General features: G+C 40.5%; 1 protein-coding gene across 1 annotated transcript; it reads left to right on the plus strand.

Annotated features, from left to right (window-relative positions):
• The first annotated feature begins 800 nt into the window (after positions 1-800).
• On the plus strand, positions 801-17,865 carry ch25hl3 (cholesterol 25-hydroxylase like 3). The gene is made up of 2 exons (XM_012879084.3): positions 801-1,443; positions 17,312-17,865. The coding sequence occupies exons 1-2, from the start codon at positions 1,007-1,009 to the stop codon at positions 17,679-17,681; spliced, it is 807 nt and encodes a 268-aa protein (XP_012734538.2). The 5' UTR covers positions 801-1,006; the 3' UTR covers positions 17,682-17,865.
• The last annotated feature ends 785 nt before the right edge of the window (positions 17,866-18,650 follow it).

Below are 18,650 nucleotides of genomic sequence, written 5' to 3' on the forward strand. Positions count from 1 at the left end.
ATATTAAATGTATTTAAGGCTTCAAACACATTTTACAAGTGAAAACAGATGTGATATAATTATCATAGATTTTGAGACCAGGAAAATCCAGACAGCATTCTAAGGAACTGGCAACGGACCAATGTGAGGATGCTTCGAATGTGCTTTATTGTTCTGAGGCTTGGGGCTGACTCTGACAGCTCTGGCAACGAGGTGATTCCACAGTGACAATTTGCTAAGACTAAATTCACTTATCACAAATTCTAAGAAAATATTTACCTATACCCTCACTGTAGAAGAGCAGTGTCACGACTCGCTAGATGTTGCATTATACATTTGAACAAGTGAACCAGGGCTGCTTCTAGCCCGACAATTACCCTTTTCCCTGTGTTTGTTGGAAATGACCTATGCAGTGGACAACTGCCCTGGTTCACTTTTATTTATTTTTTTGTGTAAATCTGACTCACATCACATCTGCTTTTAATAAACTACCCGCCTACCTCAGCAGAGCGGTTTTAAAGTGTTTCTCAAGATCTTACTTTAACAGAGCTTGAAAGTACTTGAGGTATAGAAATTGTCTGGAGGGGCGGGTGTTGAGATCTCTGCTGTAAAAATCAATTAGGAAAATGTCCAAGCATGTCTATCGCCTAAACATAGTATTTAATTCTTGTACTCAGAAGGCTGTACTTGAATGTTCTGTAGGTACTGGTATTGGTATTGGGTAACAATACAAAAATCCCCTACATTTCCACCCACCAGCTCACCTTTACGCCCCGCAGTTACCTTGGAATAGATTAGGCTTCTTTAAAAAAAAAAAAAAAAAAGACAGACATACGTATTTAATTACGGCATTCGGGCCCGGGGCCCCTCCTACCACAGTGTGGGCTGATGTTGCGTTCTGCAGCACAATGAGTATGAGTAGCTGTGAGTGGAGCGCAGGACGCGCAGAAAACTCTGGTCACACTGGGTCCTGGAAGAGGCTGCAGCGCACTGGGGGTGATGTGGTGACAGGGACGTGGACACCGTGATGATGAACGAACCCACCGCAGCGCTCAGGGATGCGCCCGTCTTGCAAGGTCTGTGGGAGAGCGTGAGATCGGGGCAGCAGCAGATCCTGCTCTCCCCTCACCTGGCCGCGTCCTGCGCCTTCTTGACGCACGTGGCGCTTTGCTCACCTTTCCTCGTGCTGGACGCGCTGGGGAGCGCGTGTCAGCGCGTCCGCTCGTGGAGAATCGCGGCGGGCTCAGGCCCGCCTCCGTCCCTCCGCCAGTGGTTGGAGTGCTTCTGCAGGGTCCTCTTCAAATACGCCACAGCGGTGCTGCCCGCGGCGGCGCTCTTCCAGCGGCTGCGGAGCCCCAACTTACCGGAACTGGCCCCGTCCTGCTGGCAGCTGTTCGTGGAAGTGGTGGCATGCTTCCTGCTGTTTGACGCGCTCTTCTTTTTATGGCACTACTGCATGCACAGGTGAGAAATCAGTTATTAAAGTAAGCCTGTTTGTAAGTGCTTTAAGTGGAAAAATAGTTCCAGTACTCTTCATTTTTCGTAAAAATATGGGATAGAAACATATGAGTCATATTTTTATATAGATCTATACATCAATAGTTTTATTATGCAGAAATTACAAAGAACAAATGAGCAAATCCAGTTATAAATCAAATCCACATTTAAGGTGTCATGAAGCCATTTTCATTAACTTCAAGCCTCATGGCGTTAACATGGACATGAAAATTAACCCTGCATGTCACTTTAACATAATCTCACCCTGCGCTAAGCCCACCTGTCGAGGGAGGCACAAACAAATCATAATTATGTAGTGTGACAGATTTAAAAGAAAAATGTGTAAAGCATGTTATTAAATAGAATCAATACATAACAAAAATATTTACGTTGAACAGCAGTGTTCATGTCTGTTCTAAAAAGACAGTGGCGTAGGAATAGGGGGGGGCAAGGGGGGCAAGTGCCCCCTCACTTTTTGGACAGGGGGGGGCAAAAGGTATGTTTTGCCCCCCCCCCCCCACTTTTGAGATAAAATTTAATTTAAACTTTTTTCATTATTTTGATAAATACAACAATAAGAAAGCTATCAATATCAACAAGAATTAATTAATTAGTTTTCTCTTAATTAAATTTTTAATTACTTGAAGTCTACTGGTTATTTCATTATCTTTTTAATGTTCAAATTCATTATTATTATTTTGTTTAATATGAGTTAAGCTTCAGTACTCTTAGTATGTGCAAATTGTTTACATCTTGTATGACTATGTACTGTTTACCATAGACATACGTAGACGCGTCGTTGGGCGGGTTCTGCCTATGCTGCGATGCGTCAGAGCGTCCGCCATCTTAAATGTGGCAAATCTGCAGTTACTCAGTCACTTAAACAGTATCAGAGGGACTTTAAGCTCAGAATATACTTTTTACTCGTAATATTTTTATTTTTGTAATATTACAAGTAGGGCTGGGCAAGTTAACGCGTTAATTTCTTGTTAATTCTTTAGACTATTAACGGCGATATTTACTTTATCGCGCATTAACGCATGTTGCTCACATGCTTTTATTTTGTGAAGGTCTGTTGCTGCGGTGTAGGGGTTTGAATCAGAACAGTAGGTGGCGATAATGCGCCAATAACCTCGCTGTCAGCCCAGCCTCGGATTCAAACAGGAAGAAAGGTGCTGGCTGGTTAAAGGAAAACGCGGAAAAAAACAAAGCCGACATGCGGAAGGCGGTGTTTCCCGCAGGAATTTCCTCAGGCGAGGCGGTGAGTTGGCGGCCGGAACAAGTTTTGCGTGGATGACTGCTGGCGGAGTCAGCAGTCATCCACGCCATTTCAGTTTAAAGTTCTTCCAGCAACGAATATGAAACAAGTTAGTAGTAACCACTGCCAAGTTAAACTTTCTTATCACAGGAACACCTTGAGCTTAACATATCACTTAAATGCCAAACACACAGTAGACATTGAGTCAATTAAATGACTCAGAGAAGCTAACCAATGTAATGGCGAAGCGGATAGCTACTGTAGACCTTTTTTTGTGCTTCACACTTTGGTATTGAACATAAAATGGTAATGCTGCTCCCTGATGTTACCTCAGAAATTGCCTGTTTTTGGTAGATTTTTTCCCCATAAAGAGAATTCCCTGTCAGTGGCAATAAGCTTTAATTTATTATTATTGCTACTTTTTGTTTCACATGTTTAAGTTGAGCTTTACACTAAATATGTGTTACTGATAAGTGCTACAAATGTTACAACTCTTTTGTTCATATGGCAGCAGAACATTAAAATAAAAGTGCTCTTTACACTACTTTTGAATTAATTCTTGGAGTTTGCGCATACAATGTGATTAATCATGATTAATCAGGCAAATTATGCGATTAATCGCGATTCAAGATTTTAATCGTTGCCCAGCCTTAATTACAAGTTTATTTTCGTATCCCTTTAGCTTCATTCTCCTGAATTTATTATCGTAAAGAATAAAAATAATTCAAATAATCTAACCTGGCCCTATTACTCCAGGAGTGAAATAATTCTGCAAACTGTGACTATTCTGAAATTGTTTCCTCTTAATTCTCATAATATGACGTTTTTCTCAAAAACCTTGAACTAAAAACCTTCTAAAAACCTTGAAAAGGAATGGTCTTACACAGCTTTTTTCTAGTGTTGCCACTATGCAGCTTTAGTGTGTCCAGTTTTGCAACATGGTGCAGCCTTAGTTTATAGAAGGCAGATACAAGTAATGAATCAGCCCGAATACATTTCCATGCAGCACAGGAATGAGGAATGAGTCAGTATCCAACTTTTTTGAGTCTGTCCACTTAATGACCTCTTGTATGGGGTAAGAGAGCTTTCTAAATAGATTTGTACATAAAAGGATAGTTGTGTCCATATCAGTCAGAAGTTGTGCATAACAAACATTTGTAAACTCATAATAATTTAAATCACATTCAAAAGATACAACATACGGTTTAAATAGTTACAACTTCAATAACTAATAAATACAAATTTCAAGTTTAAATTTGTGCTTTACTCTTTATGAACACAAACAGCAGCGGCTGCTTGAGAATACGGATTTTTTCTTTGAGAATACGAATTCACAACAGTGGTCTGACGTCACGGTTTCCAAGGCTGGTTAATGGAGCACAGAGTGCGAAGATAGGAGCCGCGCATGCGCTCTTCAGACTGACCGTCTCTGAATGCACCTCGGCTGCAGATTCATTACAGACAGCGCAGAGCTCACAGTAGTAAGTTAAACACTCCCTTTTCTGCTGCTGCTGTTCTTCAAAAGTACGTTTTCAGGCAGTTTGAAGCGAGAACATTATACTTTTAAGCTTCCCTTCGTGGCCTGTTTACAGAGTTAGTGCGTAATTTTAATAAAAAGTCCGACGTTGAGCGTCTGTGCCAACTGGTAGGTTTTTTGAGACTGACAGCCTATTTCCTACTTTTATCTTTAAAAAAACAACATTGAGGATGGTATTAAACATGTGATCACGTTGAAATTGTGACTATTTATCTGTAAATAATTAAAATGAAAACACAATTTTTATATATTAGTAACAGTAAAGGGAGTAGAGTTAAGCTACTTTGTCTAACCTTAACAGCATTGTTCATTAAGGAAAAGTTATTTCTGTCTGTCCACCTTTACAGCGATTAATCTATAAATTATGTGCAGTTAGTTCAGTTCATTCTTTCAGTGAAATGGTAGAAATACCAGAGAAGGGAAGCCATTTGTTACATTTACTACTATACATTTGACCCTTTCTTTCTTGAGAACTATAATAATCTGCACGTTAACTACATATAGTTTTATGGTGTGAAAAGGTGAGGATTGAAAAAAACAATTATGGTAACATTTGGCATTTTTTATTTACAGGAAGAAACAGAAATAAAATATGTGAGGATAAACACTTCTGTGCCAATCCTCCAAATATTTTTTTAATGAAGGGGACCTGAAACCAGCCTTCAGGCTAAGAAGGGCCACCATCGTCCTCCTCCTTCAGCTGCTGCCCATCAGAAGGTCCATGGATGGCCACAGGAGATAGAGGTGCTGCTGACCCTCTGCTGGCTGGTCTGTGGTGCATCCTATAGGGAAACAGCTTGCTAGTAAGATCTCTTACCTTCTTGTCCTTAAATAGAGCCAACAATGACACACAATTGATACATAGATTATATTAATTGGATAGAAGATTAAGACAGATCAGCATATTACCTAAATTACAAGTTAATTTTATATTTGGTACAGGTCTAGTGGAGGCACGCTACAACAGGCACCACGCCAAGGCTGATTAACATCATTGAGTGCGCCTTTGGTGATCTGAAGACACGGTGGCGTTCCATCTTCTTCAGGGCGCTGGAGGTCCACCCGACGTTTGCCCCAAAAGTAATCGCCGCCTGCTGCATCCTCCACAGTATTTGTATAGCAGCAGGTGACCAGCTAGATGAGGAGGACGAGGAGGTTGACCCAGAGGAGGACGGCCATCCAGCGGCTGAAGACAGGGAGCTGCTCCAGCTGGCTGCATGTTTAAGTGAACATGACTACACCTGACCTTATGTAAATCAGTTCTAGTCATGTCCACATGCTGCTTCATTTCATTTTTTTCACTACCTGTAAAAATACATAAAATAATCAGTAAATTAATTTCCATTCCAACTATTTTTAATTGTATGTTTGTAGGTGTTGTCTATTTGTATAAGATGTGAATAGAAGTTATTTCTTTGTTTTAAACCACATTAGTAACTGCTAATTTGTTGAATATGTTACACCTTCATTCTGTTCCAAAGTTAAAACATTTGTCTAAAATAAATATCTGTATTTTTTCATATATTGTTACTATTGTTTTCTTTCCCTCTTTCTTCTCTCGATTCTTCGTGTCCTCACTCAGAGGAAACTCACTTAGATAGGAAAAACATTTATAGAATTTATTTATAGATTTATTTATAGATTTTATATTAGGGCTGGACGATATAGAAAAAAAGCATATTGATAAAAAAAAATGCATATTGATCGATAGATAATTATCAAAAAGATTTAAAACCTGGCTCTTATAATATTGCTAAATGACTTACTTTTAATATATCACACACAAACACTCAATCCCAATTTAATTCTTATTTAACCAACATTTTTAATTATAACTGATTTTTTTTTTTTTATGAAAAATGACTTAACTTAAGAGACCTGGGTGATGTTATTAAATACTGACAAAGAATAAACTAAAGTGACCGGCGCTGTTAGAGAAAAACTTGCAGCCTGGAACTTTTTATCATGGATCATGAGTGGCGAGTGATTGTCTGAAGCCAGGTTTTTCAGCTGCAGACAACAACAGCAGCACACCATCACTATGAAGCACGTTACTGCATGCGTGATGTCCTTACGCCGCCAGGACGCTTTGTCATTTTATCACAAAGAACGGAGCCCAGTAGCTGCTATACCTGCGTTGTTTTGGAAGAACTTCCAGAAGATTCCTAAGAAGATGACGCGCAGCAGCGCGGGGCTGACACAGCTCGCGCTGCTGAGGTAGTGAGCGGCTTACGTGATGAAACAAGTTGGTTGCGTTACCAGACTTTGTTTTTACCGGTTCCTTGCAAATGTTACAGTTCACTGTGGTTTATTTCAGTCAGGCTGGCGAACTAGTAAAACCCCGTTTTGGGACCGTTTCCTCCGCTGCTCCTTGCTGCGACATATTCACATGCTCTGTGTTGTGGTTTGAGAGGGCGGCGCTTGTGACGGCGTGCCTGGGTCCGCGATTACGATTGGTCGAGAGGAAGCAGTGACTGCAGCATCAACTAATATAGGCTAAGAGGAAGGAAGGAAAACTGTCTCTATTACCAACTTTTATCGACCCTTTTTTCCCCTTATTGTGCCACACGTCTTTCGACTGATATATATTGTTATTAAATTATGGTCCACCTCCATTTTATATGCTTCTGTCATTCTTTGGAGACATTTACAATTTATTCCAGCAATTATTGAGTTAATAAAGCAACACGCGTCAGCCTGATAAACACAAAACAAATAAATCACTCTTTTTTTTTAAATTACGCACTAACTCTGTAAACAGGCCACATAGGGAAGCTTAAAAGTATAATGTTCTCGCCTCAAACGATCTGAAAACGTACTTTTGAACAACAGCAGCAGAAAAGGGAGTGTTTAACTTACCACTGTGAGCTCTGCGCTGTCTGGAATGAATCTGCAGCCGCGGTGCATTCAGAGACGGTCAGTCTGAAGAGCGCATGCGCGGCTCCTATCTTCGCACTCTGTGCTCCATTAACCAGCCTTGGAAACCGTGACGTCAGACCACTGTTGTGAATTCGTATTCTCAAAGAAAAAATCCGTATTCTCAAGCAGCCGCTGCTGTTTGTGTTCATAAAGAGTAAAGCACAAATTTAAACTTGAAATTTGTATTTATTAGTTATTGAAGTTGTAACTATTTAAACTGTATGTTGTATCTTTTGAATGCGATTTAAATTATTATGAGTTTACAAATGTTTTTTATGCACAACTTCTGACTAATATGGACACAACTATCCTTTTATGTACAAGTTTATTATGGAACCGCTTTTACCCCATACTCTTGACTCATGCGCTATAGTCTCTTCCTTTAAAACCATTAAGACAAAGAAGACAAGATTTAAACCAAGACCTAGGATAACCTGAATTTTTACAGGAACCCACCGATTCCCAGCGTAGTAAGTTATATTATTTTTATTATCAATAATTGCACATTTGCTATGTCAAAAACATTTTACTCTGAAATCAAATATTAGTAACTTTAAAGGGGAAGTCCGGTCAACAAGGAAAAATCAGGGGATCATTAGCTATACCTAAAACTAATACGTTCGTGGTTATTTAATGAATTTGACGTTAATCAATAAGAATAAAAAAACATAAATTGTCATCTGGATCACTGTGTATGGGGGCGGTCATTACAAATATGGGCAGAAATGGCCGCCTGACACCGCATCCAGTGACGTGGATAAGCATAGAGCTGACGGCAGTTCGCCGTGCATTAGCAGCTGTAGGACACAGCTACGACACAGCCCATAAAGACTTGACAGATGAACTTGATTTGAAAAAAGTAGCCATAGACTTTGCCAGCAAGAATGACCGTCGCCTCAGGTTTTTTGGCAAATTTGACTAACCAGGTCATCTCCTTAACAATGTTGATATTGCTGTTTGCTGTAGTTCAGTATTAACCATTTTGCAGACCATTTATCTGTACTCCAGTTTTTATGTCACAAAACATTAAAGGTTTCTTCCATGCTGCTGATAATCTTGCCTTTCTGGTCATTTTTACATTTTATGCACAACCTTAAGTTCTTGGGGTAGTTCTTTGTTTGGTAAATACCTCCTAAATGTTGAGAAGATAATGATGTGCCACGAAAAAATAACTCTTAAGCCTACAGTGCTGATATAGATGTAGATGTACTGCTTCTTTAATCAGCATGCTTATTAGACAAGTTAAATAGGGGTGCATTTCACTTTTCCTTGCCTATGGACCCAAAAGATTTTTTGGTTCGATCCGCTCGCCATTTGGCTATAATACCTTATCTACCCCCCCCCCCCCCCCCCCCCACACACACACACACACACACACACACACACACACACACACACACACACATTTTAAAACCTTCCTATGCCCCTGAAAGATATGTAGAGGTTGCGCAGACTTGGAGGGGTTTTGGTTTTGATGAGCTCCTCCTAATGAATCTTCCGCAGGAAAACAAAACTTGTCGATCATTTAGGTCAGTTTCCTCTATAAAGTCGGACCTTTTTATGTTTTAGGGATTTGCATCAAACAAATGCAACATGTGACATCAGCCTCATTCTAATGGCCATTTATAGGACGAGTCCTAGTTCTTTATTACTTTAGTTCTTTATTTTATTATGTTTCAGTAACAATACAATTCAAAGTGCTGTACATGAACAATACAAAGAAAATAAGACATTACAGAGGAAAGCACATTGCGGTGGAATAGTAGCTGCAGGTCAAGGTATAAGACGAGTTGGACTGCAGACTTCAGCATTAACATTGAAAGGCAACTCTAAAATAGGTTTTTAACCTTGATTTAAAGGTTGCATTTCATTTATTGTACTTTATTTGTTTGTTACTCCATTGTTGATACTATATATAGATAGATAGGTAGAGCTCTGATTAATGCACCTAAATGACTAGTGCTGCCTCTGACTTTTCCTTTTATCTAAAAATATGTCAGGCTCAGGTTCCCTGTTGGATGCGCTAATGCCAGCTTGTGAAGTCCGACCTCCGTTTTTATATGTAGTGACATTTTCGTTCATCTCTGCTCTAGTTTAATGTTCTTTGAGCCCTTTTGGAGCCAGATCAACATCACAGCCGTGACTGTTTTCCTCCGCTTTTCCTCTCTCATCAGAAACACCTACATCCACAATGGCAAGCCTTCTGCAACAAAACAATGTGGGTTTTTCTTAGCAGATTTTATTTTATCTTTTTATTTAAATAGGCTACAAGCTTTTAACGGTTAATAGGTCGGGGGGGGGGGGGGGGGGGGGGGGGGGGGGGGGGACAGATCACTGGGGAAAACCGGTAAAAGTCCCGGGTACGTGTCCCATGCTGAAGAAAAAGTCCCCGGTGCACTAAGGGGTAAAATTTAAAAGTGTCTGTACTGCTTACTGGTACGTACTGGCCCATTTAAAGGGGAAGTCCGGTCAACAAGGAAAAATCAGGGTATCATTAGCTATAACTAAAACTAATACGTTTGTGGTTATTTAATGAACTTATCTTTAATCAATAAGAAAATAAAAACATAAATTGTCGTCTGAATCACTGTGTTTGGGGGCTGACATTACTTACTGCCCATACGTTTGACATCACATCCTGGGGCGTGGAAAAGCGGAAGCGGCGACAGCATTTCTCTCCGCTTTCCATGCAAAGTCAATAGGAGCCGTTCTACATAGCTGCGATCATCAATAATTTTTTCGGATTTCCAGAGGACTTCACCACTGACATTCCCAAGAGCTATAGCTGAAGCAACAATGCCCACGTGCATGGCCATCGGATGTTCCAACACAACTGGTAAAAGTGGAAAAACCATTGCTTATTTCAACTTCCCAAATCATGAGCCACCGGGCTCGTTGCTGGATTGCCAACTTAAAGAGAGCGGATTTGCCATCTAACTTCTGGCCAGAGAGAAATATGTAGCAACCATATGTAGCAACCATTTTGAAGAAGAATGTTTTGAACATGACATGAGAGTGAGGATTTTCGGTAAGTTATTTTTTATTTTAGAATTTTTTATTTAGAATTTGCGGGGATGGTCACCGAGCAGAGGGGCGGAGGGATACCGCATGTGATGTGGTATCCCTCCGCCCCAGCATGTGCTGGAACGCTCTTATATTTTAATATTTATACAATAATGACCACCTGCCCTTTTTACTAGAGGGCAAATATATAACTTAAGTCACTTCAGCGATCTCTCCTCCGCTGTGTGTGTGTGTGTGCGCGCTCCGCTGCAGCTGCGGCGGAGCGCGCACACACACACACACACACACACACACACACACACACACACACACACACACACACACACACACGCACGTGTATACATATATACTGTGGGACCCGACTGAGTTTGCACTGGAAATAGGTACGCTGGATTCCGTCAAAAGTCCGGTTTCTGTCAAGAAACTCTTCTAAAAAAAATCCATATTGCTATCAGATGATGATAGCTCCACAGAACTCTCATCACTGTCACTAAGTACTTCATCACTCTCTGCTTCGTACAGAGCACCAGTCGTCGCCATGTTGGAAAATAGTGCGCCTTGACAAACAGAGCGTTGAAACTTGCTCATCTGCGGGTCCGCCGAGTGACGTCAAAAAATGGGAGGTGACAGTACTATTCTTGACCAAGATGGATTCCTCCACATAAACATGATTAAATGAAAATTATTCATAATTAAAAAAACGAATAATTTTTTGTACAGTATGTAGTAGTTTTATATTTAAAGTACTTTCAGCAGTTTGAATTCTGATTTTGACCGGACTTCTCCTTTAAAGCACTGATGTATCTGTGTGGCCATTTGCAGCAATCCTGCCAAGAGTAATCAAATAAATAAAGACAATGCAAGTGTCTTTGAGTAAAAATGGAACAGAACATTGCCCCAGTAATAATTCAGACATGGAAGGGAGAAAATGGTCTGGGAATTGATGGAGGCAACAGTTATTGATATGCCCTATGTATCTCCTATTGCCACTTCCTATTTTTATTCAAAATCTCAAAAACAACTCAAGGTTACGTTGCTGTCTCTTAATTTAACACAAAATATCTAAACATTCTATAAAATCCTCTTGGTAGTGGGAAAGAGGTATCTGCAGAAAGACTTGCAGTTTATCTCCTTTGCATAACTCCTCTGCAAAACGATGTAGTTTTGCACGCTTAATAATATAATGTGGACCATTGGTCAAAATTTCAACATCATTATTTTAAAAATAATTTACAGTGGACCAACATAATCGCTGAAAGAAAAAAGCTCCAAATTCCATTTGCATTAAATTGTTAAATCATATTTAGCGTTACTTTATAGAAGCCTTTCTGTGGTTATCAACCTTTATATATTTAAGTGGTGATGTCATACTGCGATTTTGAAATAGAGGTGCTTTTGTTACCCAACCCTGCAGTTAAATAGAGTTTCCCTAGTATTTCAAAACAATGAAAATGACTAAAGTCTTTGACTGTCTTTGGTATCCTGTGTTAGTTTTTGTTTTGATTTACACGGGGATTACCAGTAGTCTCTGGCTGTGTTCCCTGTTGGGTTAGTAGACTTTTACTACTGTGCCCAATGACAAACAGAGCTGAACTCTTCAAGTGGGAGAAAACAGAGCAAGTCCAACACCCTTTTGTAGAAGCCTAAATGAACTCAACGGAAATGGTAGAAGCTATGGTCCTAATTATTTAAGGCGAGCTTCTTACAGGTTTTCTCCTCCCACTTAAAGTTCGTGAACAGGTTGTGATGGCTTGCAGTCATTTGAGTCATTTTGGAGCAGCCAAAATGAGTCACACACACTGATTGGAAAACATCCTATTTCTAAGATTCTAACAGGAATAGATTACTCCCAGACGAGTTTAAAATAATCCTGATTCCGGTTAACATCTAATTGTTTTTTGTGTCTCTGAGCGGGACCAAACCATTTGAGACTCCGCTTTTAGCCGGGCCAAATGCCTGGAAGCCACCACTCTTTACAGTCTATCTAACTTATGCAACATGTTGCATGTAAATACAAATCATATGTAAAAAACTTTGGATGGAAACTTTTTAGCGATTGACATTTAGCTCTTTTATTTGGAAGTAAATTGGGATTTTGTTTTAAGCGTCTTCAGTACAACGGCATGTGTGCTGAAATGTGGCACACAAACAGCATGTGGGAATAATCTGCTGATTAAGTGGATCTAAATACGGTTTACTTGCATGGGTATCTACAGTATCTCACAACAGTGAGTAAACCTCACACATAAATATTGTGTGAGGTATAATAGAATATTTGTAAATATTCTATTATACGTTTTCATGGAAACAACACTCTGTAGTGTGTAGTCAGTGTATAGCTTGTGTTCTGACTTGCTCGAGCCATAAAAATACGGCACAAAAGAAATGCCACAGGGAAAAGTGCGCAAAAGGAACATTTATTAATGATAAAGTATAAGGTTAAATCTACAATAGTATATAGGTGTCAGTGATGTAATGCAAATGCTTGGCTGTGGTATGTATGTGTAAATGATGATATACAAAAACAAACTCAAATGTACATGATGGGGCCCAGCGTATGGAGAGAGAGAGAGACTTAGAGCACAAAACTGACAAAGCTTTATGTACTCTGCTCCGGATCCACAGCCCCATGACCAGTCTTTGACTGGCAGAATTTGCTCCTCCTGAAAGAGTGCATAGCCACAGTGGACAGTCGCCTGCGTTATGTCATTAACTTTGCAGCAATCCCTCATGCTGGGGCCGTTATAATGATGCGATACTGACCTACAGCCCAGTTTCCCATTCGAGGGGATTGTGCTCTACCTCAGTAGGTCACAGTCTATGTTGGCATTCACAATTCCTTCAATAAACTGCAGCTCCCCACAGCAGTCATGCAGTCCCAAACCATGACGCTCCTACCACCATGCTTGATTGTGGGAAAGACACAATTGTCTTTGTGCTCCTCACCTGGTTGCCGCCACACACAGACTGAACTAAATAAGTTTATCTTGATCGTATCTTCAGTGTTGTCCCATCAAAAGTAAAAAACATGGTGAAAAGTTTGGTATCTAAGGAAGTGACAGTTGACAGTCGATTGCATTTAGTCATTATCTTTGCAGCAATCCCTCATATCTGAGACACATGTGATGACGGTGGAGAGGAGAACTCTTCTTTAACAGAAAGAAACGTCCAAAGCCATCTGCTGTGAGCAAGCATGAAGCAACAGTGGAAAGAAAAACTCCCCATTAACAGGGAGGAAAATACTGAAAAAAAAGCACACATTGATCCAGGAATCCTTTCTATGTTATATGGTAATAACAGATGATCCGACCCCTGGATGGTGTCACAGCTAACTGAACGCCAGACCAGGTCTACCTACTATGAAGAGAAAAATAAAGTTACAAGTTGAGAGAGACCAATTAACTTAACCATCATATTTTTGGACTGTGGGAGGAAGCCGGAGTACCAGGGGAGAACCCACGCATGCACAGAGAGAAAAATGCAAACTCCCTACAGAGTTACCTAACTAACTTGCTGCAAGACAACAGTGCTACAGACTGCGCCACTGTGTAGCCCTTGCTGATACCGTTAAAATTGAAAAGATGAACCACTGAAGTCCCTTTTGTTCCTTTTGTTTTAGAAGGTGGTATTTGTTAACAAGGAGAAAGTTAATTCTCAATCTATACCCATTTAGTCTTTTTCAGGAATCCTAATTCAGAACAGCCACAAGAGGAGTTTGAGAGGACAACCCAAGTGTAACAAAAGCAACTATGACAGAGTGACCTTGCTTTTTGAATTATTTGCAAACACTTATAGGGTACTTGTCTTTAACCTCACCGGGAAGGCCAGCAGTGTCTGAGGATACCCTCATTGACCCAGGGCAGATGGTGGGAGGCAGAGGAACTCTCGTGAAAAAAGAAAGAAAAGAAAATATGGAGACACAATAACAATCTATCTGTACTCGACGCACAATTTTAAATCAGCATACAAAGAAATGAGGGGGCATTGGAAGTGTAATTATCCAACCTAAGTGTAAATCATGACAGGACCAGTTGTACAGCATCTCTTCAGAAAATTGTGTTTTTAATACTGGTAATATTTTGTAGATCAAACAACATACTGCTCCAGTTAGGTGTTTATGACGGTTAAAGGACCTATAGTGAACCCATGCTTTACTAGTCACACTAATTATGAGCATACAAATGAAAATTGTGTTTGAATATAACATGTCGATGACTTTTTAAGGTTAAATATACAAACCTTAATTTATTTAAAGAGGCTTTATCATGCAAAATCCACCTTTTAGCCCTTAAATAGATTTTGTTTTGTACTTGGAGTCTCTAGTTATGCAGAAATTTTAAATGTCGTCTGTCCAGGAGCTGCATAGATATCTTTATATTCTTTTTGGGTCATTATTTTTTCAAGTCGTTCAGTTTTCTCTGTTTTCATTTATGGGTTTTGAACAATTAAGTCACAGCGTTTGCTACGAGACTACTAAACAAGGTCATGGACTTCCAGCTCACCAGTCTCGTGAGTCCGCCATTCTTTTTTCTTGGAGCGATTTTTTAGTCCAGGCTGAAGGATGGCGAAGCTACAATGGGATAAGTGTAAAATGTCTGGTTGTTGATTACTCTGTCTCTCGGCATATTCAAAAAATGGCGTAACAAGATGAAGTGGAACGTTCTGTGAAATGGAATAGGGCGGAGAGTAAGATGCCTCCTTTAGATTTAAAGAGACAGCACCAAAACCAATTGCTCTCAGACGCACCTCAGAACAGGAGTAGAAAGAGGGAACAAGTGGGAATTAACAAAGAATTCAGACTAAAGCATTGCAGTTCCACTTTAGATAAACCACAGCTGAAATATTTCAATGTCAAAAGGAAGACATTAAAAGCATGTTATTTCCCCTTCCATGTTATGCTGCAATGTACAGGGGTTGGACAATGAAACTGAAACACCTCTCATTTTAGGGTGGGAGGATTCATGGCTAAATTGGACCAGCCTGGTGGCCAATCTTCATTAATTGCACATTGAACCAATAAGAGCAGAGTGTGAAGGTCCAATTAGCAGTGTAAGAGCACAGTTTTGCTCAAAATATTGCAATGCACACAACATTATGAGTGACATACCAGAGTTCAAAAGAGGACAGATTGTTGGTGCACGTCTTGCTGGCGCATCTGTGACCAAGACAGCAAGTCTTTGTGATGTATCAAGAGCCACGGTATCCAGGGTAATGTCAGCATACCACCAAGAAGGACGAACCACACCCAGCAGGATTAACTGTGGATGCAAGAGGAAGCTGTCTGAAAGGGATGTTCGGGTGCTAACTCGGATTGTATCCAAAAAACCTAAAACCACGGCTCCCCAAATCACGGCAGAATTAAATGTGCACCTCAACTCTCCTGTTTCCACCAAAACTGTCCGTCGGGAGCTCCACAGGGTCAATATCCACGGCCGGACTGCTATAGCCAAACCTCGTGCCAATGCTAAACGTCGGTTTCAATGGTGCAAGGAGCGCAAATCTTGGGCTGTGGATAATTTTAAACATGTATTGTTCTCTGATGAGTCCACCTTTACTGTTTTCCCCACATCCAGGAGAGTTACGGTGTGGAGAAGCCCCAAAGAAGCGTACCACCCAGACTGTTTCATGCCCAGAGTGAAGCATGGGGGTGGATCAGTGATGGTTTGGGCTGCCATATCATGGCATTCCCTTGGCCCCATACTTGTGCTAGATGGGTGCGTCACTGCCAAGGACTACCGAACCATTCTGGAGGACCATGTGCATCCAATGGTTCAAACATTGTATCCTGAAGGAGGTGCCGTGTATCAGGATGACAATGCACCAATACACACAGCAAGACTGGTGAAAGATTGGTTTGATGAACATGAAAGTGAAGTTGAACATCTCCCATGGCCTGCACAGTCACCAGATCTAAATATTATTGAGCCACTTTGGGGTGTTTTGGAGGAGCGAGTCAGGAATCATTTTCCTCCACCAGCATCACGTCATGACCTGGCCACTATCCTGCAAGAAGAATGGCTTAAAATCCCTCTGACCACTGTGCAGGACTTGTATATGTCATTCCCAAGACGAATTGACGCTGTATTGGCCGCAAAAGGAGGCCCTACACCATACTAATAAATTATTGTGGTCTAAAACCAGGGGTTTCAGTTTCACTGTCCAACCCCTGTATATAACAGCATAACGTTAATGTTTAATGTTATATGACTCTTTATGAACCTGTGTAAAGAGTAAACAAGCTTAAATCGGAGGCAACAGGGCTTTTATTCAGTTCTTTCTGAAAACGTTTCGACACCTGACCAGGAGTCTGTTTTAATTATGGTGGCTTGCACTTGAGCCTCAACGTTTTTCAGAAGAACTGAACAGATGCCTCCGATTTAAACCTGTTTACTGTTGTGATGACCCAGGTAACTGAGAATCTGCACAGGCAACATGTATAAAGTGAAAAGCCTTTCGATAGCACATGCTTAGGCCAGTTTAAAAGCTTTACCCATAATTGACAAACATGACAATTGTTTGTTAGTTCGTTTGGTAATGAATAACTATTAATAAGTACAAAAAGAGTTTTTAACAAAGTTAGTAATTTTTCTTAAAGTTACTAAGCGCACAAGTCTTACGTACATATGGCCAGATGCAGTCAAAATAAGACTTGTTATTTTGGATTCAAAGTATCATTGAAGATGCAGTCTTTTGCTAGGCCAGCAAGATCAAGACATTCATCTACGTTTCCTCCCAGATGAAGTCTGTCAATTTGCAGGAAAAGAGACGGAGGGGCAGGTCTGCTCATGCTTTTCTACTTCCATCACATCATGGGGGTTCCAGCTGTGAAACTCCTCCTTCCTGTAAACCAACATGTAATCAGGTTCAGACTGTGTATTCTGGGATGTAGAGTTTTCACCAGTCTTTTTTGATGGCTGGTGCAGTCCATCCATGGCTGAGTCCGGACACACAATTGAGAACGTGATGTTGTGGTCTTTGGTGTCAAAGGTAGCACTGAGATCTGACCGGCGCAGCATATCAGATTATTGACTGGATTGTTTTCCATGGAATGCTCCCACACATGTACTGAGACAAACATATTTTTTGCTCCTCATCAGGGTTCCCTGGTTGTATCGCACCATCCACCAGATGCACCACCAGCACCGTGTTCTCTTCGCGTTGGCAGCCCAGGATGCCAGCTCAGCTGAGCTTCTGTCCCTGCTGCTCCTTGCTCTGATCAGTGCCTGGGTGCTGGGCTGCCACCCACTCAGTGAAACCCTCTTCCACTTCCTCAACAGCTGGCTGGCAGTGGAGGACCACTGTGGCTACAACCTGCCCTGGGCTTTACACAGACTACTTCCCTGTATGGGAGGATCCCCCCACCACCAAGCCCATCACAAGAAGCAGAATATTAACTTTGCCCCCTACTTTATCCACTGGGATTACCTGTTTGGTACATACGGCACATCTATGCTGCATTCCCATTAAGAACAAGACATTTCTATGCAGTTATGAGGTGAACTCTGTGTAGAACAGTGCTTCGTTTGGCTTGTTGCCGTCTTTCTTTGATAGGTAAGGTGAACAAATGCAGCTGAATTAAGTGAAGAAGAAGAAAATCCTGATATTTCTACAACATTACTGATATTTTGTAATTGTACTTATAAATCAGTAGGTTTTTTTTAAAAAAAACTCCAAACATTTTATCTGAATCATCGACTGCTAAAAGACAAATCTCATTAGTGCTTCCTCTACCTCTACTCTAACCGCTATCACTAAAACTTGTCCTTAAAATTAAATAATAAAAAAGAGCATCTCTGAAATTGAAAATGGAGATCGGTTGTCCCCATATATATTTTACATCAACAGACACAGCGGTAATGTCCTCATAAACACTGTTATATGACATGCAATAAGTATTGGCAATCAACAGTTTCGTACTCTATTGTCTTGATGCCAAAGAAAGCATTGAAAATGTTGGTTACTGTATTTTCTCAGATTGAATAAATGCTTTATAGATTTCTTAACTGTGTTTTAAATAATCCTTTTGCTCAGCTCAGATTTGACCGGTCTAAGTGTTCTTTTGGTTTCAAACAAAAGATACAGGATTCTGGATTTATTTAGAAATAAGAGAAATAGACCTTTATTCTGGTGCAGAAAAAGAAGCTGCTAATTAATCAGATTGGGTCCACAGATCTTTACATACAGTGCTTACACAGTTACACAACACAGGGGGGCGCCCACTCCCCATAGATTGGACATTTAAATAGGCCAAATAAAATGGTGTATATGTTGCAACTGACAGCATATTAATTTTCTGCTGTCTTAATGCCTGTGGCGCTCCATGAGAGTATTGCGCTCTGGGTGGTGAGCCGTAGCACTCGTATCAATAACTGCCAATAAGCCAAAAAAAATAATAAATACAAATTGGTGATTAGGGCATTTTCTGGAGCAGCCCAT

This window comes from Fundulus heteroclitus, chromosome 12 (assembly GCF_011125445.2).
Source record: "Fundulus heteroclitus isolate FHET01 chromosome 12, MU-UCD_Fhet_4.1, whole genome shotgun sequence".
Lineage (NCBI taxonomy): Eukaryota > Metazoa > Chordata > Actinopteri > Cyprinodontiformes > Fundulidae > Fundulus > Fundulus heteroclitus.

What these genes read in the sequence shown, in the direction of transcription:
- ch25hl3 (XM_012879084.3), top strand. Translation starts at nt 1,007, where the DNA reads ATGATGAACGAACCCACCGCAGCGCTCAGGGATGCGCCCGTCTTGCAA. An exon ending in TGGCACTACTGCATGCACAG is followed by an intron (nt 1,444 to 17,311) that starts GTGAGAAATCAG and finishes GCTCCTCATCAG; the next exon opens with GGTTCCCTGGTTGTATCGCA.